Source organism: Aethina tumida, chromosome 1 (assembly GCF_024364675.1).
Source record: "Aethina tumida isolate Nest 87 chromosome 1, icAetTumi1.1, whole genome shotgun sequence".
Classification (NCBI taxonomy): Eukaryota; Metazoa; Arthropoda; class Insecta; order Coleoptera; family Nitidulidae; genus Aethina; species Aethina tumida.
In genome coordinates this window covers 8,211,286-8,233,934 of record NC_065435.1, presented here as the reverse complement: position 1 = coordinate 8,233,934, position 22,649 = coordinate 8,211,286, and the positions used below count along the sequence as shown (strand labels likewise).

The following is a 22,649-nucleotide window of genomic DNA, read 5'->3' as shown; positions in this document are numbered from 1 at the left end:
TCTACACCAATGAAGAAATTAAGCAATATCTGGTGCTAAATCCTCGAGCAACCTATTTGGAAATAATCCAGTCATCAAACTGGGATGAATCAACCATTAGAAAAAAGATTCATGTAAGTTGATCAGTATAATATTCGCCACTTCAGACAATGAATTGAAGCTAGTAAACTTGGTAGAACAGAACTAAAATGAAGTCTTAATCCAAGAAAGAGAGAAAGAAGAAGAAAGTCTTAACCAAATTCGTCAGAAACTTGCTCAAAGAAGAGCTTCTTTGGTCAGCTGAAAAAATGTTCCGCTTCTTCATGACAAAGAAAGACCTTAGGTCACATTACAGACTCAAAAGAGGCTTCAAAATGTTAAATGAGAGGTTCTATCTCATCCCCCATATACTCCAAGTAGTCCTCCAAGTGACCATTATTTATTTTTCACATTGTTAAAGTTGAGGTTAATCTTTTCTTCAGTTCCAAGTGTTCCGAATTGGTTTCTCTTGTCATGAATTGACTTGTAAAAGGTTATGCCAAAAATTATTGATTATTTTGATGATTATTTGATTGAATAAAAGTTATTTCAAAGTTAAACATCAAAAAGATAAATAACTTCGTCCGGTAGCTAATGGAAGAAGTGGCTGGCGTATTAATTAGAAAATGAGTAGCAGTGTGCAGGAATAAAAAGTAGAAACCGCAGAACAGACCGAAACTACCATCGCAACAAAACGGTGTGGAAAATGATGCGTCGAAGCGTATCCCAATTTCCCTCCCAAACACCGAATCGCATTATGTTAGCATTACATAGACAGTTAAAATCTGTTAGTAAAAGCTTACATATGATTTGTTATTGCGGCTTTCCACACCGCAAACCAGTTACAACCAATATTGTTTCACAATTGTTTCGTTGGTTCTACATAAATTCTTTAAAACCCTTTATTTTATTATCGATATACAAACAACTTTAATTAATTGCCTAATTATGTGCTGTCTGTTTACCTTCGCACATTTGCGCAGTTTAATTTTAATCCCGATTTGATTTTATATCGGTTTTGGTCATAATTAACCAATTACGTGTTTATTAAACAAAAATTGATGTTTAATTATTCGTCTTAGTGATCAGTAAAGGACTTGCTTCACCACGTCAATAGCATACATATTATTTCCTTGAACTGACAAAGCAATAATAATAAATGATATTAACTCTTAAAACCTGTGTGCATTGTTTAATAGTTGTATTACATAAATTTATTGTTATGGTGCTAAAAAATTATTGTAGATCCTAAGATATTGGACATTTAAAAATAAAATTCTGTTATTCTCAAGGTTGGAAATAAAAATTGATGATTTTCATTTGTAAAATCATATGTATGAAGTTAAAAATAATTATTATTATATGTTACAGAGCTAAGATTAAAGACAATAATTTAAACTGTTTAATAAACATAAATCTTAAACAAAATACCAAAAAGTATTTTGGTACCTGGAAATAGTTTTATTTTTAACTGCTTTTAATTGTTTTAGAAATAGAAATACCAACAATAGTAGTTATATATCAATGTCTCAGTTTATTCATTAAAAATAATATTTTAAACTTATTATATGATAAACATTTGGCAACAAAATAATCAAAACTTTTCTATAAAAAAGCCAATTAAAAAAACAGTCTTATATTAAATTACTTTCATTGTTGTGGTGCTAAGAATTGTTTATAAAATATAAAACTAACATTAGAATAATCTATCAAGAAAAAAGCTACTCTAATTGTTATACTTTCACTGTTATGAAAGAATCCGAAAATATAAAATTAGTTAGCACAATGGGGCTAATTTAAATTTTATAAATATTCTCTGTTTACAGTTTGTATAAGTTTAAACATATATTAATTTTTTTTATAGAATATGATGAAAAGAAGGACAACTTATGCTGAATAATAGAAAAATATAATTATTTATAACTTTTCTATAAAAAAGCCAATTAAAAAACAGTCTTATATTAAATTACTTTCATTGTTGTGGTGCTAAGAATTGTTTATAAAATATAAAGCTGACATTAGAATAATCTATCAAGAAAAAAGCTACTCTAATTATTATACTTTCACTGCTATGAAAGAATCTGAAAATATAAAATTAGTTAGCACTATGGGACTAATTTAAATTTTATAAATATTCTCTGTTTACAGTTTGTATAAGTTTAAACATATATTAATTTTTTTATAGAATATGATGAAAAGAAGGACAAATTATGCTGAATAATAGAAAAATATAATTATTTATAACTTTTCTATAAGAGAGCCAATTAAAAAACAGTCTTATATTAAATTACTTTCATTGTTGTGGTGCTAAGAATTGTTTATAAAATATAAAACTAACATTAGAATAATCTATCAAGAAAAAAGCTACTCTAATTGTTATACTTTCACTGTTATGAAAGAATCCGAAAATATAAAATTAGTTAGCACTATGGGGCTAATTTAAATTTTATAAATATTCTCTGTTTACAGTTTGTATAAGTTTAAACATATATTAATTTTTTTGTAGAATATGATGAAAAGAAGGACAACTTATGCTGAATAATAAAAAAATATAATTATTTATAACTTTTCTATAAGAGAGCCAATTAAAAAGCAGTCTTATATTAAATTAGTTTTATTGTTGTGGTGCTAAGAATTATTTATAAAATATAAAACTGATATTAGAATAATCTATCAAGAAAAAAGCTACTCTAATTGTTATACTTTCACTGTTATGAAATAATCTGAAAATATAAAATTAGCACTATGGGGCTAATTTAAATTTTATATTCTCTGTTTACAGTTTGTATAAGTTTAAACATATATTAATTTTTTTTATAGAATATGATGGAAAGAAGGACAACTTATGCTGAATAATAGAAAAATATAATTATTTATAACTTTTCTATAAGAGAGCCAATTAAAAAGCAATCTTATATTAAATTAGTTTTATTGTTGTGGTGCTAAGAATTATTTATAAAATATAAAACTGATATTAGAATAATCTATCAAGAAAAAAGCTACTCTAATTGTTATACTTTCACTGTTATGAAATAATCTGAAAATATAAAATTAGCACTATGGGGCTAATTTAAATTTTATAAATATTCTCTGTTTACAGTTTGTATAAGTTTAAACATATATTAATTTTTTTATATAGAATATGATGAAAAGAAGGACAACTTATGCTGAATAATAGAAAAATATAATTATTTATAACTTTTCTATAAGAGAGCCAATTAAAAAACAGTCTTATATTAAATTACTTTCATTGTTGTGGTGCTAAGAATTGTTTATAAAATATAAAGGTGACATTAGAATAATCTATCAAGAAAAAAGCTACTCTAATTGTTATACTTTCACTGCTATGAAAGAATCTGAAAATATAAAATTAGCACTATGGGGCTAATTTAAATTTATAAATATTCTCTGTTTACAGTTTGTATAAGTTTAAACATATATTAATTTTTTTTTATAGAATATGATGAAAAGAAGGACAACTTATGCTGAATAATAGAAAAATATAATTATTTATAACTTTTCTATAAGAGAGCCAATTAAAAAGCAGTCTTATATTAAATTAGTTTTATTGTTGTGGTGCTAAGAATTATTTATAAAATATAAAACTGGCATTAGAATAATCTATCAAGAAAAAAGCAACTCTAATTGTTATACTTTCACTGTTATGAAAGAATCTGAAAATATAAAATTAGTTAGCACTATGGGGTTAATTTAAATTTTATAAATATTCTCTGTTTACAGTTTGTATAAGTTTAAACATATATTAATTTTTTTTATAGAATATGATGAAAAGAAGGACAACTTATGCTGAATAATAGAAAAATATAATTATTTATAACTTTTCTATAAGAGAGTCAATTAAAAAACAGTCTTATATTAAATTACTTTTATTGTTGTGGTGCCAAGAATTATTTATAAAATATAAAACTGACATTAGAATAATCTATCAAGAAAAAAACTACTCTAATTATTATACTTTCACTATTATGAAAGAATCTGAAAATATAAAATTAGTTAGCACTATGGGGTTAATTTAAATTTTATAAATATTCTCTGTTTACAGTTTGTATAAGTTTAAACATATATTAATTTTTTTTTATAGAATATGATGAAAAGAAGGACAACTTATGCTGAATAATAGAAAAATATAATTATTTATAACTTTTCTATAAGAGAGCCAATTAAAAAACAGTCTTATATTAATTACTTTTATTTTTGTGGTGTTAAGGATTGTTTATAAAATATAAAACTAATAATACATCAAGAAAAAAGTTACTATAATTGTTATAAGTTCATTGTTAAGAATCTGAAAATATGAGATTAGTTAGCACTATGGGGATAATTTATTTTTTTATAAGTATTGTCTGTTTATAGTTTGTATATATAATAACTTTAGTTTAGATTTATTTTAGTTCATTGAATATGATGAAAAGAAGGACAATCTAATATTGATTAAGAAAAAATGCAATATCAAAGGTGCTAAATAAAAAAGTGATCATTAAAGAATAGCATTGTCAAATTAAAAGCTAGTATATTCCTATAAGATTAAAACAGCACTTGGTGGGGTGAATAACATTTGAAATTTCAATAATACGCCGTGTTAACACTTGAACGGAGCCACGAAAACGGGGGTAATGTATAAGTAGTTCCGAGGAGCGAAAAAAAGTTATTCATCTGCATTTTGTTTGGGGTCGTATGAAGTATCTGATCGTAGTAAATCTGAATTGTTAAATAGACGCCAAGGGACGGACTGACATTGTATCACGTTGCTTGAACCATAAAGCCCATTGTTATTGCCATCCTAATTTCGATATTTATAGGTGATCGACGGGTTTAACTTTTATTTATAGACGTTTAAGCTCGCTGACGGAAAAACCGATAATATAACAAACAGGCTCTAAAACGGATTACTTTTGAATTACAGCGGTTAAAAGGAATCAGCGCTGGCGATTTTTAACAGTTTTTGACGCAATGTTACAGTTTTGGAGTTTAACAGCAACATCGGTCGGTGTGCTTCTTTGTTGCTAGGTTTATTTAGTTGTGGAATTTTACAGGTTCCGCCGAGGACGCTTACGCATTGCAACTTTTAGTTAATAGGCATTGTAAAGGAATATTGCCAGTTAATATTCATTTGTAAAGTACCTTCGGCACTTTACAGGTGTGTTAAAGATTTACTGTTTTTATGGTCAATTACAAGAAGCGCTCGGATTTAATAAGGAATGTTCCTCCTCAAAAATTAATAACTAAGAAAAAAAAATATGTGATTTATTTGGCAGATTACGTGTTAAAACAACTAACGTTTCCGTCATATTATGGCAACAATAGGCCAGCGTTATTTTTTTAATTGTTTATTCTTCATGTTTGGTCTACAATTAGTTGTCGTGGATTTATTATTCTACGTGACAAATGACATAAACAATTTGAATCACCAACAAATATTATGCATCACTTATACTTAAAAATAATTTTCAGGACATTCAGTTAGCTTCAACATCAGTTATAATTAATACTAGTTAAGACTAGTTAACACCATTAAATTTGCAACGTTTTCTAGTGGCACCATTATAGAAAAGCAATAAGATGTGCAGTTGTTAATATTGCGATAAAAATCAATATTAAATCTTTCCATTTTTATGCTGTAGTGTTATAAAAGTACATTTCCAATTTATTGCTATACAAGTAGCACCAAACACATTAATAAAACCTGCACGTTGAAACGACACAGATAATTTATTTACTTATGTACTTTTAAATTAGTTTTTTTGTTTAAATGTACTCTTAACTTTTTTGTATTTTTATATCTAATTAATATTTTCTTACAACCATAAAAATACTAAATTATATTTTTATTTGGCATGTACTTATTTATTTTATAAGCATACTTATAAGTACAAAACCGTTAAGAGTACAAGTTTTTTTAAAAAAGTACATAAACTGTTTATTATTATTGTTTTTTGAGGAACACAGGTTGTTAAAACAATTCAACCAAATACACTCGTAACATATACGATTAATTACGACATTAAAATCAGTTAGGAAGTTATGACACAAGGGTGTTATGATGTGTTGCTCCTTCTAATCCCTTTAATGTGTGAAGGTGACTCAGTAAACGGTAGATTAAAGATAATAATTTATTTTTGTTGTCTTTTTATACCACAAGATCTTGATATTTAATCAAAATGTACCAAAAAGTTATAAAAATATTCTGATATTGTAAAAAATTAAATAAACTTAATTGTTGTAGTGCTAATCATTAAATAAAATATTAATATCAACAAATAAAATAATATATAAGTTATATATGACAATAATATAATTTTTTTATATGACAAAAATTTGATAAAAAAAATATATAATCATTTACCAGAATATTATTTTATATTTAAATAATTTTAATTGTTGTAGTGTTAAGCAATTTAAAAAAAAAATATATATATATAGATGTCAACAATAGAATAATATATAAATTGTTAAATAGTTTTAAAGTTATAAAAGTATTTTGGTAATGTACAAAATTAGTCATACTTAAATAATATTAATTGTTGTAGTGTTAACAATTTTAAAAAAATATAAATACAAATAATTAAATTATATATGTTATTTAATTGTATTAAAGTCCTAACATTAAAGACATACTTTATTTTTTATATATGTTAAAAGTTTGATAAAAAATATATAAACATTTACTAGAATATTATTTTACATACGAATAATCTATAAATTATTTAGATTTAATATTATTATTATTTTATAAATATAAATAGTGACAAAAAGAGACAAAAACAGTTATTACAATTGACTTCTTAGCACTATTGGGCTAAAGTTTCATTAAAAAAATAAGGATGTCAACAGTTGAATAAATTGTTAAATAGTTTTAAAGTTATAAAAGTATTTTGGTAATGTAAAAAATTAGCCATACTTAAATAAATTTAATTGTTGTAGTGCTAACCATTTTATAAAAAATATAAATACCAACAATAAAATAATATATAAGTCGTTTAAATGCGTTAAAGTGCTAAAATTAAAGACAATAAGTTATTTTTTTATATAACAAAAGTTCAATAATAATTACACAAACATTTACCAGAAAATTAAGTTATATTTAAATTATTTTAATTGTTGTAACGTTAAGCATTTTTTAAGAAATATGAATATCAACAACAGAGTAATCTATAAATCGTTTAAATTTAATATTATTATTATTTTATAAATATAAATAGTGACAAAAAGTGACAAAAAAGTTATTACAATTAACTTCTTACCACTATAGTGCTAATTTAAGTTTCATTAAAAAAATATGGATGTTAACAATAGAATAAATTGTTGAATAGTTTTAAAGTTATAAAAGTATTTTGGTAAAGTAAAAAATTAGCCATACTTAAATAAATTTAACTGTGCTAACCATTTTATAAAAAATATAAGTACCAACAATAAAATAATATATAAGTCGTTTAATTGCGTTAAAGTACTAAAATTAAAGACAATAAGGTATTTTTTTATATGACAAAGTTTAATAATAAATATACAAACATTTACCAGAAAATTCTTATGTTTAAATGATTTTAATTGTTGTAGTGTTAAGCATTTTTTAAGAAATATGAATCCCAACTATAGAATAATCTATATATTATTAAATTGTTTTAAGGCTATTAAAATATTGTATTTGTTGTAAAAGTCTTATATTTAAATAAATTTGATTGTTATAGTGCTAACCAGTTTTTAAAAATTATAAATACCAAAAAGTGACATAAAAAGTTATTACAATTGTTTTCTTAGCACTATTGGGCTAATTTAAGTATCATTAAAAAAATATGGATGTCAACAATAGAATAATCTATAAATTGTTAAACAGTTTTAAAGTTATAAAAGTATTTTGGTAATATAAAAAATTAGTCAGACTTAAATAAATTTAATTATTGTTTCATAAAAAATATAAATACCCACAATAAAATTATATATAAGTCGTTTAATTGTGTTAAGTGTTAAAATTAAAGACAATAATATATTTTTTTATATAACCAAAGTTTGATAATAAAATACACAAACATTTACCAGAAAATTAAGTTATATTTAAATTATTTTAATTGTAGTGTTAAGCATTTTTTAAGAAATATGAATGCCAACTATAGAATAATCTAAATTTAAAACTTGTTTTAAATATATTAAAATATTTTATTTGTTGTAAAAAATTAGTCTTATTTAAATAAATTTGATTGTTGTAGTGCTAACCACTTTTTAAAAAATTATAAATACCAAAAAGTGACATAAAAAGTTGTTACAATTGACGTCTTAGCACTATTAGGCTAAAGTGCTAAAATTAAAGACAATACTTTTTTTATATGACAAAAGTTTAATAACAAAATACAAACATTTACCAGAAAATTATCTTATATTTAAATGACTTTAATCCATACATTGTTAAATTGTTTTAAAGTTATTAAAGTATTTTGTTTATTGTAAAAAATTAGTCCTATATTTAAATAAATTTTATTGTTGTAGTTCTACCCATTTTTTAAAAAATATAAATAACAACAATAAAATAATATAAAAGTTGTTTAATTGTGTTAAAGTGCTAAAAATAAATACTGATTTCTTAGCACTATTGGGCTAATTTAAGTTTCATAATGATTCTATTTACAATTTGTAATAAATTTAAAGTTACGTTAATTTAATTTGGCTAATTGAATAGAACGTGTAGTTAACACAAATAACCCAAATACACTCAAATACGATTAATTACAACATTAAAATCAGTTAGGAAGTTTTGGCACAAGGGTGTTATGATGTGTTGCTCCTTCTAATCCCTTTAATGTTGTGAAGGTAATTCAGTAAACGGCGTTGATTATGGGACGTGTAATCTCCAGAAATATTGTCCCACACGAACGCGTCGAAAATTTATTTTAGCGAACGAATCGCGTGAAATTGTTTTATAACTATGATGACAGTTATCTCCGTATAAAGAATTATTGAATTTTGTCGGCAAAGCATATTTACTATAAACAAACATTTACGCCGATATCAATTGTATTTTAAAATAGTTTGTTTGAAAAATCCCCTCTGTTTGGACAAGGCCAAAAATTGATATAATCGTCAATTAACAAATTTTGCGATAAATACATTTGTCAAGCATTATAGTATAAATACACGGTATTTAAGCACCGACCGCGAATTGGTTATTTTAATTTACACAAAATATCAATACATTTTAAAACTATATTATTTTTCCATCGAATTTATATAAATTTATTGCGCCGTTTGGCGGCCGCAAATTAGCAAAATGCGTGGTCACATCCACCACCAATCAAAACCCGGTCGGGATATTATTAAAAAGAAAGTCATCGATAGGCTTTATTAAACGTGCCCGGACAAAAAAATAAATAACCCGATTGATTTATACGAATTATTTTATTAACGCCAATCCAATAACAGGTCTTGAAAACGTTTTTAATTTGAATCGTCATTAATTGCGAGAATGATTTCCATTCAAGGATCGCGTGGCCCCCGCACCGAAATACATCCCCCTCAGACACGGAGGCAATTGATTCGAAATGAGAGTCATATATCCTTCGGAAGGAAGAACTGCTAAACCATAAAAATACTTCCGTTTTCCTGTATGCATTATACCGGGTGATTGATGAATACTATAAAACACGGCGGTTTAAATATGTTTGTGGAAAAGTTCAGGGAAAGTATGAATTACTACCCCTTTTTTCTCCTGTTGCGGATGAGGACTGGTATTTTGTTCAAGTGGCTGGTTTTTATAAATATGTATTGTGGGTCTGAATCAAAAATGATGACTTGGTGAATTTAATTTAATAATAAGAACGCTTTAATGTTTAAGCAAATAAATTATTTAATTAATTAAATATTTGTTGAATTGATTATTATTTTAAATTAGTTCTCTGACAAATTATTCAAAATCAGTATGTTTTTGAGTAAGATTTTAATTATTGAGAAATTAAGCAATTTTCAAGAAATATGAATAACAAAAATAGAATAATATATGAATTGTTTAAATAAAAATAATATGCTAGGATTAAAGATTATTATCTAAACTTATTAAGGATTATAGCAGTAATATGCGAATTATTATTATTATTATTATTATTTTAAGGATATTAGAATGCTAAGATTAAGGATAATAATTTAAACTATAAAAAGTAATAAACAATAATAAAATAAATTACACCAAGTTTAATAAATATTTAGTATTAAAAAAATACTTTAATGGTTTAATTGTGTTAAGATTAATATAAAATAATAGAAAATTAATTATAGTGTTATGTATTTTTTATTTTTATATTATTATTCTAAACTAAATGATAATTTTATTTCTCCTAATTTTTAATTTTTAATAGAACCATAACTGAAAAACATTTTTTTTAGTTTAGTCCTCCTAATTCGTTTATTCGATTAATGCTATTTCACAAATTTTAATAATCTACTAAATTGAAAAATTGATTAATTTTGATTTATTGAAGATATTGTTAACCTATAATTTTTTAAATTTAAAACCATAGATACGAAAATATGAACAAAACTCGATTTTATTTTAATTTATTATAAAATCCTGTTAAATAATTTGTTATTAAACTTTTTAAATAATATTTTAATTGTCATATATATCAAGAAATATTTTATGAATTAATTAGATATATTTAAGGCTTAATTATTTTAATTTCTTTTAATTTTTAAACACCGAAGAAAGGAAAATTATAGCTAAAAATTAATTTTTTGTTAAACTTTACTTTTCTGAAATTACATTACCACAATTAATAAGTATACATTACAGGCACTTCTCAGTAACATTTATAATTAGTATTTTTTTAATGAAATATATGAATTAATTTCAGGTCTATGTAAAACTACAAAATTTATACTGAATATATATTGTAATTAATTAATTGTCATTAAAAAGCCAAAAGTTGATAACATTGATAATATAATTATTATTTATAATTTTAATTATTATTCATTTTTTTAAATAAAATATAATACAAATTTATTTATTATATCTAATTAGATTACATGATGATGATTAAATTGAAATACATGAATTAATTTAAGTAAAAATATGGATTTTATATTCAATTAGTTTATAATTAAGCACATAAAAGTTTACTATTTAATTTATCAATAAGGAATCAAAAAATTATAACATTAAAAATCTTTTAATACAATTCTGTTTGTAATCTTTCCTTATTATTATTATTTTTTTTGACAATATAAACTATAAATTATTTGTTAAATTCTTAATTATATGATTTGATGTTGTTAATCCACTTTAAAGTTATTTTCTTTCCAAAATTTGAAATTTATGAATTAATTTCAAGCCCTAAGTAAAAATATAGAATTTATTTTCAATGTAGCATATAATTAAGCACTTTTAATAGTTTTGTTAATATTTAATTGTCAATACGGAGTCAAAAAATTATAATAATAAATTTTTCTAAATACAATTCTGTTTTTAATTTGTATATTTCTTTATTATTTTTTTTTTTTAATAATATAAACTATAAATTCTTTGTTATACTCTAAATTATATAATAAGATGTTGTTACTTCACTTTAAAATAAGTTTTTGTTTCCAAAAATTAGAATATATGAATTAATTTCAGGCTCTAAGTAAAAATATAGAATGTATACTGAATATAGTTTATAATTAAGCACTTTAACAGTTTTGTTACTATTTAATAGTTCAAAAGGAGTAAAAAAATTATGAAATTAAACAAATTTTAAAATTTTATTATCTATAATTTGAATCTTTCCTTATTCAATTTTTTAACAACAGAAACTTCTTTCTTTGTTATACTCAAAAATATATAATTTGATGTTGTTTATGCATTTTAAACTATTTTTGTTCAAAAATTGAAATATATGAATTAATTTCAGGTCGTAAGTATAAATGTATAATTGATACTCAACATAGTTGATAATTAAGCACTTTTAATAGTTTTGTTTCTAATTAATTGTCAATAAGGTGTCAGACATTTATAATATTAAGAAATTTTTAATTTAATTCTATTTGTAATTTTAATCTTTACTTATTCATTTCTTTTAACAATATACTCAAAAATATTTAATTTGTTGCTGTTATTTCCTTTTTAAGACATTTCACAATTTGTGATATATCGAACCGATTAAAAAAATAATTAATTTGAATTTTTGCTTCTCATTCCATATTTGGTTGTCCATAATCTTATTAATAAGATTTAAAATGTGCAAAATGTTAATTTAAAGGCATTTTTAAGATATAATTATAGAATAAACTTTGTAATAAAATTTATTTATTTTTTATTATTTTCAATAGATTTATTAATTTTTTTTACAATTAAACAGTTAAAAGTTCATCTCTTTAATCCTTTTTCAAAAGGATTTAAAACATTACAAAATAGTTAAACAATTATTATTTTTAATCTGATGTACTTTTAATTACAATATTTATGAACGTATTTTTAGGACAGAAATATTTTTTGATCGTGTATTTTTAATAAATTAAAATCTAAATTATAAAACAAAATTATTTTTATAATGGAATTGAAAAATATTTTAATTTTACTAATTTTTAAATCAGAAAAGTATGTTAAATAATTTAGAATATCCTACTTTTTATAGTAAATAATTTGAAAATATTTTAATTTTATTAATTTTGTAAATTATAGAAAATAAGTTAAAATTGTTTAGTTTAGTTTTTTAGTTTATTAAATATATATTTTAAGGGTTGTTTTTTTAATTTCATCATTGATCATGGAAATACAAACATTTAGATGTTAATAATTTTTATAATATATATAGTGAGGTTGTAAAAAAATTCTCCTGATTACTTTTGTAAGCACAACCAACATTTCAGAAGTAAACCAGATACTAAAACTGCCTTCTACTGCATAAATATTAACCACAATACCTACTTTTTGAAAGAATATCGAATTTTAGTAATAACTAAACTAACAAGAATAATTTTTCTTGTAATTTATCTAACACATTAAATGAGTCGCTGATAACTAGCTGTCGATTTTAACCACCAAAATAGCATTCAACAGAAGACAAAAAAGTGCCTTTCAAATGAGGTATTACAAGATCATTCATTTTCATTAATAAATATCAATATGATATCAACTTTATGGCTAAACATAATTAGACCGAAAACGTTATACATAATTTTTATTCGTGGTCGATAACTTATTCCATTCAAAAAGTACCAAAGGGGGAACATTTTACGACCCCCTGGTATTTTTTATATCAGAAAAACCTGTTTTAAATATCCATGTTGATGCATTTTGTGCCAATTTAAAGATTGTATTGTTGTAATATTATCTTACAATAATGATTCCTTATTTTTTTCAGATATTATTACAAAAAAAAACTGTTTCCCACCATAACAAATTTGCGCCGCCTTTTTTACGTGTACGTGTGTTTAATATTAATGAATTAATAAGACAAGGCCAAAGAATTTATATACAGTTAGTGCTGGTAATAGTAAAGTTCAAGAAAGCTGTCGTAATAGACTTGTTAGGATTATGTATTATAAGAAATGAAACTTACGTAAAAATTTTCTACTGTCATCATGATATCCTGAAAACATTCGACATATTAACAACAACCCACCATACAATTTCGCCACTTTCACACTATCAGATCCTTGTGGAGAAATGCCACGTCACCAAACTAACTTACATACCGTCGGAAGGACTGCAATTACGGAATTTCCACACAATAATCTACTTGGATCACCAATCGCCACACCGCATCCTACTTACTTCTAAAGCTCCGGTTCTCCTCGTGGATGCCGGGCGAGTCGTTGTCGTGGGCCGCGCCGTGGGCCTCGCCGTCCTCCGACATCTGGGCGTCCAGACTTTCCTCCTTGACCGCCGTCTGCGGCTGCGGCGACATGGAGGCGCTGGCCGGCGAACAGGAATCGGTCCTGGGACTCGGGCCCAAAATCCGTTCTTCCGACGGCGAGAATATGCCGTGGCTGTGGCTCGAGTGGACGTCGCTGTTGGTCTCGATCTTCAGACACTTGGGCGGCGTGAAGGCGGAAGGCGACGGGAAGGACTTCAGGTCGGCCAGGGGACGGAAGGCGCCCGAGCCCAGGGAGAGGCCCGGATGGAGGAATTGGGGTTGAAGGTGGTTCAGGATGTGGGCCGGGATGCCGCCGTACGCCTCCATGTGGCGGAGGCCGAAGCTGGAGGCCGTGAACGGTCGGTGCAGCTCCTTCGACGCCTCCGACATGGCGAACTGGAACACAAGAGCTGACTTGGAAAACCGATTTTCGACGTGCCTACTGATTAAATTAACTGCTGCTGTAAGGACGTGTTACAAAGTAGTTTTTATAGACGTACACCGATATAGACATTTGTCACTTGTGTAAACAATAGGATGTTTAAGAATAACGACTCTGAGATTACAATGTTTAATAAAACACAATTTGTGTAAATCATGAAACGCATCCCCGTGACATTTTAAATGCGCAATCATTATTAAAAATGCTTAATTAAACTAACAAATATTTTTACACTCAGACTGGTTTGCTCAATTAAATTATTTTTTTTTTAAACCGAGTCCAATTGATCATTCCAAGTCATTGTCCAAATTAGGGGGTCAATTTCAATGACTTTTTAATGTTTCGTTTTGTGTGATTAATTGACGGTACTAACCTGAGGGTTGAAGGGACGCTGAAGTAGACCACCGGCTTGAGAAAACACCACCAAGGCCGGGGAATTTAAATGCCCCGAATTGGGCACATAGGCCGAATTTTCCATTCCTGAGAAAAACGGATTATTTAAAACTGAAACACCAAAATTATCCGACGGGGAACAAAATATTTTTACAAGTTCATTACAAAAGTTTTTTATATGTCCAATAATAAAGACTTAAAAATTAAAACATTAAAAAAGAGAATTTTACTTATATTCAGACAAAATTATTTATTATATTCAAATAAAATAATTTACAAAAATATCACAAAATTAAAAAAAAATGTAATTTAAACTGGTTTTTATTAATATTTTTTAATAGTTTTCTGCTTAAATATAAAATTATTTATTATATTTAGATAAAATTAATCTATAAAAATATGACGGCATCAAAAAAATATTTTAAAAGTGTGTTTTTTAATCCCATATTTATAAAATATTTCGTAATTCGTATACATTTTTCTCATAATTTTTAATGGCAGATATTTCGATTTTTTTAGAATTAAAAGTTCCTATCATAAATATTATTTTAACCAATTATTATAAAATATTTCAGAGTTTTGTTTTAAAATATACATTTTTATTTCCAATATTTTGATGAATATAAATTATTTAAAAATTAAATAACAAAAATTTTAAGCTCAAATAATATTTAAAACGTTGAAAAAGAATTTTTCTTCAATAGTTTTTTGCTTGAAGATAAAATTATTTGTTACATTTAGATAAAAATAATTTATAAAAATATCACAGCTTCAAAAAAATATTTTAAAACTGCTTTTTTAAAATTTCATATTTATAGATTACTTTGTAACTAGTACAAAAGAGATTAATATATTTTTCACATAATTTTTAATGGCAGATATCTCGATTTTTTTAGAATTAAAAGTTCCTATCATAAATATTATTGTAACCAATTATTATAAAATATTTCAGAGTTTTATTTTGAAAATTACACTTTTATTTGCAATATTTTGATGAATATAAATTATTTAAAAATTAAATAATAAAATTTTAAGCTCAAATAATATCTAAAGCGTTGTAAAACAATTTTTTTGTGATAGTTTTTTTCTTGATGATAAAATTATTTATTATATCCAGACAAAAATAATTTAAAAATATCACAGCTTCAAAAAATATTTCAAAACTGCTTTTTTAAGTTCCACATTTATAAAATATTGTGTAATTAGTATAAAAGGGAATAATATATTTTTCTTATAATTTTTAATGGCAGATATTTCGATTTTTTTATAATTAACAGTTCCTGTCATAAATATTATTTTAATCAATTATTATAAAATATTTCAGAGTTTTATTTTGAAAAATACACTTTTATTTGCAATATTTTGATGAATATAAATTATTTCAAAATTAAATAATAAAATTTTAAGCACAAATAATATTTAAAACATTCTAAAACTATTTTTCTTGAATATAAAATTATTTATTATATTCAGATAAAAATAATTTATAAAAATATCACAATTTCAAATAAATATTTGAAAACTGCTTTTATAAAATACCATATTTATAAAATATTTTTCTAATTAGTATAAAAAAGAATAATATATTTTTCTTATAATTTTTAATGGCAGATATTTTAACTTTTAGAATTAACAGAGTTTTATTTTGAAAAATACATTTTTATTTCCAATATTTTGATAAATATAAATTATTTTAAAATTTATAAAATATTTTGTAATTAGTATAAAAGAGAATAATATATTTTTCTCATAATTTTTAATGGCAGATATTTTAATTTTTTTAGAATTAAAACTTCCTATCATAAATATTATTTTTACCAATTTTTATAAAATTTTTGAGTTTTATTTTGAAAAATACATTTTTATTTCCATTATTTTGAAGTTCAAATAATATTTAAAACTTTGTAAAACAATTTTTCTTGAAGATAAAATTATTTATTATATTAAGATAAAATAATTTACAAAAATATCAAAATATATTTTAGAACTGTTTATCTCAAAATTATTTTGTAATTAAGTATATAATGTAATAATATATCTTTTTTATAAATTTTAATTACAAATATTTAGATATTTCAGAATTAAAAGATATAACATATTTATTATATTCAGATAAAATATCTTATAAAAATTACAGAAGTTAAATTTATTATAAAAAGCTTTTTATTTCATAAAATATGTTTTATATAAATATTTTTTATTTATTTATTTTGATATTTAGATTAGTTTTTTAGAATGATATATTCCAACTTTAAACATTATTCAAAAGAATTATGATACTTTACAGATTTATTAAAAATATTTAAAGATTTATTTAAAATATTATCCTATTTTTATTTCCAATATTATGATGGAACAATTCTTTTTAAATTTATATAAATTTAAATATTTCTTTATGATGAATAATTATTAAATACTAAATATAAAAAATAAAATAGTTTAAAAACTACCAGAAAATAAAATAAACAAAAAATATACCTTGCCAAACAGAAAGAAAAGAACGTCGAAACACTAGAATAAACAATGCATCCCCAAAGTCCCACCCCCAAAAAATTACATATAAAAAGTACAGAAACCGTAAGTAAAATCGTACTCTTGCAAAAAAATAACACAAATCACAACAGATCGTACCTTGGTTGGTTCAGTGATCGTATTTTTCGTATTTAGCGGGCAAACGCGCAGCAAATGTATACGACACGAAGACCGAATTCGAACTGACAACATTTGTCGCCCCACTCCAGATTTCGCCACGTTTTCCCCCACCATCGTTGCGGTCCACGTGCTTTTCCAGTCGAAGCGACGCCCCTTTCCCAGGCTCTGGGTCCAAGAAAGAAGGTGTGTGCATGTGTGTGTGTGTGTGTGTGTATTTCAACCTATAATCATAAAATTAATTTAGTTTTAAACGTCTCGTAATTTATCTGTTTTCATAACAATTGCCCGGCTGTACGAGTTAAATTACTTGAAATTGCCTTGTGGAATTTTAATAAATATATATACATATATATATATTTTTTTTTTTCGTTGTCGTTGGTGTAATTATTTGCAATTATTTCCATACATATTGAAATCCATTTGTCTTATTGATTTATTGCACGTCGTTATGACTTAATAAATTCATCTAATTAGATGCTTGCATCGAGTTAATATATTCTTTCGTTTATTTAACACACACCTTATTACGATAATTAACTTACGTATAACTTAATTTCGTGTTCAATTGCTCCTGTAAGTCTATGATTGCAGTCTAGGAGTGGTGCCATTATGGTACCTACACAGTTAACTGGCTAGTTTTTTGTCTGGTAAATCTCCACTATGTACTGTTAATTGCTTAAACAACAACAAAACATCTTTGAATAATAAAGAGTTAATTTAGTATCTAATTGTCTGTATTTATTACTATTACTATTATTATTATTATTATTATTAATGAACATTTGTCTTTTACAACGAGCAGTTCTTTTAAAACTTTTTAATATTGATAGTTTTCAAAACATTTTGAAAAGTTGCATCAATTTATCTGTTGAAGAAGTTTTAGCTTCTTTTTCGTTCATTTGCAACCTATTTGAATATTTTACTATAAAATTTACACTCCGTTCAAACTTGTGACAAATGTTAAAAAATGTTCTCTATTCTTGTATCTGAGAAATTTGAGGAAATATTACATTTATATTAAAACATAGCAACGCTCATAAAATGTAAAAATAGTGGATGCGTTATAAAATTATTAGAATTTAAATAATTTTAGTAAGTTGGTTCAAAAATACAATTTTATTAATCTATTAAATATACAGTGGTGGTCAAATAAATGGCACACATTATTTACTATTTATACTATCTAATTAAATGCAATCAAAATATTTTATTTAAGGTATTTACACTCCATTTTTCTACTTTTACTCTTTTTGTACCTAAATCAAAATAATTTCTACTTAATTTATATCTTAAACAAAATAAATGGGCAATATGTCAATAATACACATTTAAAAAATATAGATTCATTCAGTAATTTATACATGACTTAAAAAAATTGTTAATATTTTGTTGGGTAACCTTTGTTTGTTATAAATTCCAGAAAATGATTTAAAATTAAACTCTTCAATTAATAACCACAATTTATCTAAATTAGATGGTTTTTGGTGTTTTAATGGAGACTTCAAATCGTTCCATAAGTTTTCAGTTGGATTTAGATTGGACAATTAATCAACTTGGATGCATTCTTCGGATCATGATCAAGCATAAGAATATGTGTAATTGATAAATTGATTTGGCAAATGGTTCCATTACATCTCTCTTGACATCTCTATACATGGAACGGTCCAATTAATCAATAATTATCTGTAATGATCCTATACCAGGGCAAGAAAAGGAATCCCAAACAATAACGTTTCCTCCACAATATTTTAAAATTTTTGTAGTGCATCTAGGGTCCAAACTTATTTGGATTTTTCTGTAAAATTGATTTTTATTTGAATATTCTTTTTTGATACCAATGATTTCTTTACTGAAATACATCCTTGAAAGTTTTGTTCATTCAGTTGACGTCTGATTGTTCTACTAGACACACTTATATTGTATGACTCAATTAATTCATTTTTTATTTGTCTAAAAAACAAGAAAGGATTATATTTACTAATTCCAACTTGTCTGTCTATAAAAGGATTCGATTTTTTATTAGGACGTTTTCTTATTGTATTTTTAATTGAATATGTTGTTCCACATTTGTTATAAACCACTTTTCGTGAAAAACTTAAGCTTTTAGTGTCGTCAGCAATATTTAAACCTTGATTTTTCATGTTAATTATCATTTCCCTTTTCTCTGGAGTGCAATGTTTCTTTCTTTATGAAAGTGAGTTATTCAATAAAATAAAATAAATCCTATTGAAAATAAGTACTTACTATTAAGAGTATTATTAAATAGTGGCATAAAATGTAAATATATTTGAATGAACTATTTCTTTGGACTATCAAAACAAAATAATGTGTGCATAAGTAGTACCTCCACCATTCTTAATATATGTGATAAAAAAAAAACAAAAAAACCTATAGAATATTGAAATAATTTTTTTATATTAAATGGACAAATTTTGACTAACTCCTTTTATGAAATATATTAGATAATGTTTAATTTTAAATTTTGTGCTATTTCTCTGTTCACTACTGTGTGTACAGACCAATCATTCAACATTATGACTTTTTTTTTCTTAACAATTTCACTTTTCATTTTTCATTCATAATAATTCTTCACTAAAAAATATAGTAATAAATATGCAAGTAAATTATTTTTTCTTTTCCTTACTAATTTCATTAATTAATTATTAAAAGAAGGAAAAATATCAGATATAGAATCTATTATGTCAGTTTAAAATAAATTATGTACTGCAATATTAAATTATTAAAATATAGTTTAAATATAATTATGTATACATGTGCATATTATATGCATAATTTTACAAATGACATACAACTATAAATTCTATTAGCAACGCCCATATAAAATTCCTCAAAATTCTTTCATTTATCGATATTTACTCCTCAAACACTTCCAATATGAGAAATTAATTCAAAATAAATATAAGGTCGCCACCTATTCCAATATACGTGAAACTAAAATCTTAACAAGCTGGGATTTAGCCACTGCATTGTTTCAAATAGTGGCGACATCTATTTGTATATATTGGATTTACCATTTCGAAGTCTAACCAATTCCTTGTTTAAGTAATTGGAGGTATCTATCCAAAAATACGGGACAGCGCCATCTAGCTGTCTGACATTTAAGTTCTTAATATACATAACATCTAATTAAGACAATTAGTGAGATTTCTAATTTAGATCATCCATTTTATATTTGTGATTGATTTTTATAAAATATAAAAATTAATTTCCTTATTCGCTGAAAATTTTAACAATTATTATTTTTTGTTTATATAAATAATTTCATCAATCAATTTTGAAATCAAGTCATTTACAAATGAATGGTCATTTATGAAAATAAATCACGTGTAAACATTAATAAACAACAGGATTTATTGAAGAAGTGATTCCATTAACCATAACCATAGTTTCTCTATTATCTAGTTATTTAATTAATTTCATATAATTTTGTAAAAAATCATGTTTTGCTATGAGTATTTTATTGTTTAACATTAACTTAACTTACCATTAGTGTTATGTATGCTAACAAATCAGATAAAGCAGAAACCAATACAATTATTCCACGTTTACCGCCAAGTGGCTGGAAATAATTTACCAGGCACCGATTTATCCAATGTTGCGCAGGTTTGACGGCTTGTGGACATGTCAATATTGATGTGTTGCAAATTTCGAAATTAGTTTAAGCATTACGAATTGGTGAATTAAACATTTCATTCCGCCACCCTCAACAACCAAATCCGATTCAAATGCGTCCGAGAACAGCTGGACTATTGTTTTTTGTTTTCCTAACCTCAAACGACTTCGGTGTTTTCGGCGAACAAAGTAAACAATCGACGGTGGGGCCATGCAAAGCCTGCAAAATATTCGTGGACTCCTTCAAAAAGGTACAAACTTATCCGTTGTAAATGCTAACACCACATCCGTATTTTCGTAGGGCATGCAAAGAACTGAGAAGGGTAAGTTCGAAGGCGGTGACGCAGCCTGGGAAGAGGAGAAACTGAAACCGTACAGAAACAGCGAACTAAGACTGACTGAAATACAGGAGAAGCTCTGTCACGACGTGACCGACGGCAAGGACCAATGTTTTTCGCTGATCGAGAAGTACGACCCTGAGTTGGAGGAGTGGTGGTTCAAGAAACAAGAATCCAACCCAGACCTGTTTAGTTATTTATGTATTGACGTATTTAAAGTATGCTGTCCGGACTTGCACTACGGTCCGGACTGCACACCTTGTCCAGGGTATCCAGGAACAATATGTTCTGACAACGGGAAATGCAGGGGTGCTGGCACAAGGAAAGGCAATGGCACCTGTCTGTGTCAACCAGGTTATGCTGGGGATATGTGCGGTGAGTGTGCTGAAACCTACTTCCAATCTTACAAGGATGAGAAGAAGATTCTGTGCTCCAAGTGTCATCAAGCTTGTGATGGCCCATGCACCAAAGCAGGACCCATAGGTATGTGTTTTTTAACTACAAAATTAGGTGACATGTACATTTGTCAATATAAATACATATAACATCCTTGTTGTTGTCTCCAGGTTGTAAAAAGTGTGCTGCTGGTTGGATTCAGGAGGAGAGCAAGGGTTGTATAGATCTGAATGAATGCGCTGCCAAAAAGTCACCTTGCAGTCCCCTGCAATTTTGCGTCAACAACGAAGGCAGTTACCGATGTTTGGAATGTGATAGGGCCTGTCTGGGATGCACTGGTGATGGTCCAGATATGTGCCTAAGATGTGCCAGTGGATACACAAAGCAAAACAACATCTGCGTCGGTATGACAACTAACATTTCCTTCACTGAAATATTTCATTTTATTCTCACATTTCAGATAGTGAAAACGAGAGCAGAATGAACCGTGTTTTGTACTCGAGGTATATTACTTATGCAGGTTTATGTATTGCGACCTGCATAATATTCCAGAAGAATGTCGTGGTATCGGGGGTGATTGGATTGGCGGTGGCTGCGTATATTTACGCGTCTGAATACATGTTGTCTACTCCCCCAACACCTGACGCAAACGCTCTACAAGATCAATTGTCTAAGGTATTTTCTTAAACGGGTTTATACAAGCCAAAAAATGTTCTACCAAATAAATACATAGTGTTTACTATCTAATCTTCCCCCTGAGAACTTTTATTTATTTTTTTAAATGTCTTGTAACACTTATTTATTTTAACAGTTTTATCCAAGTGTGGAATCCACCCAATCTTTTAGTTTAATTCAAATGGGTATTAACTATTGTGATCCATTTTTGTTTTGTATGAAATATTGTGATTTTTTCAATTGTTAATAAAAAAATGTATGTCA

General features: G+C 25.7%; 2 protein-coding genes across 3 annotated transcripts in view; one reads left to right on the top strand and one right to left on the bottom strand.

Moving 5' to 3' along the window:
* LOC109596301 (E3 ubiquitin-protein ligase RNF220) overlaps positions 1-17,427 on the bottom strand; it is a 103,731-nt gene extending 86,304 nt beyond the window's left edge. Inside the window, exons 1-4 of one of the 2 annotated variants that reach the window (XM_049970766.1) lie at positions 17,323-17,427; positions 14,672-14,778; positions 13,775-14,252; positions 13,560-13,589 (exon numbers count right to left, since the gene is read on the bottom strand). In XM_049970766.1, coding sequence (XP_049826723.1) covers positions 13,560-13,589; positions 13,775-14,252; positions 14,672-14,776 — 613 coding nt within the window. In that variant the 5' untranslated portion in view covers positions 14,777-14,778; positions 17,323-17,427. The remainder of the gene's footprint in view (positions 1-13,559; positions 13,590-13,774; positions 14,253-14,671; positions 14,779-17,322) is intronic. The other variant, XM_020011816.2, reaches the window with a different exon arrangement.
* A 3,510-nt stretch (positions 17,428-20,937) lies between these two features.
* LOC109601087 (cysteine-rich with EGF-like domain protein 2) lies at positions 20,938-22,649 on the top strand. The gene is made up of 4 exons (XM_020017305.2): positions 20,938-21,227; positions 21,278-21,797; positions 21,881-22,114; positions 22,171-22,649. The coding sequence occupies exons 1-4, from the start codon at positions 21,090-21,092 to the stop codon at positions 22,395-22,397; spliced, it is 1,119 nt and encodes a 372-aa protein (XP_019872864.1). The 5' UTR covers positions 20,938-21,089; the 3' UTR covers positions 22,398-22,649.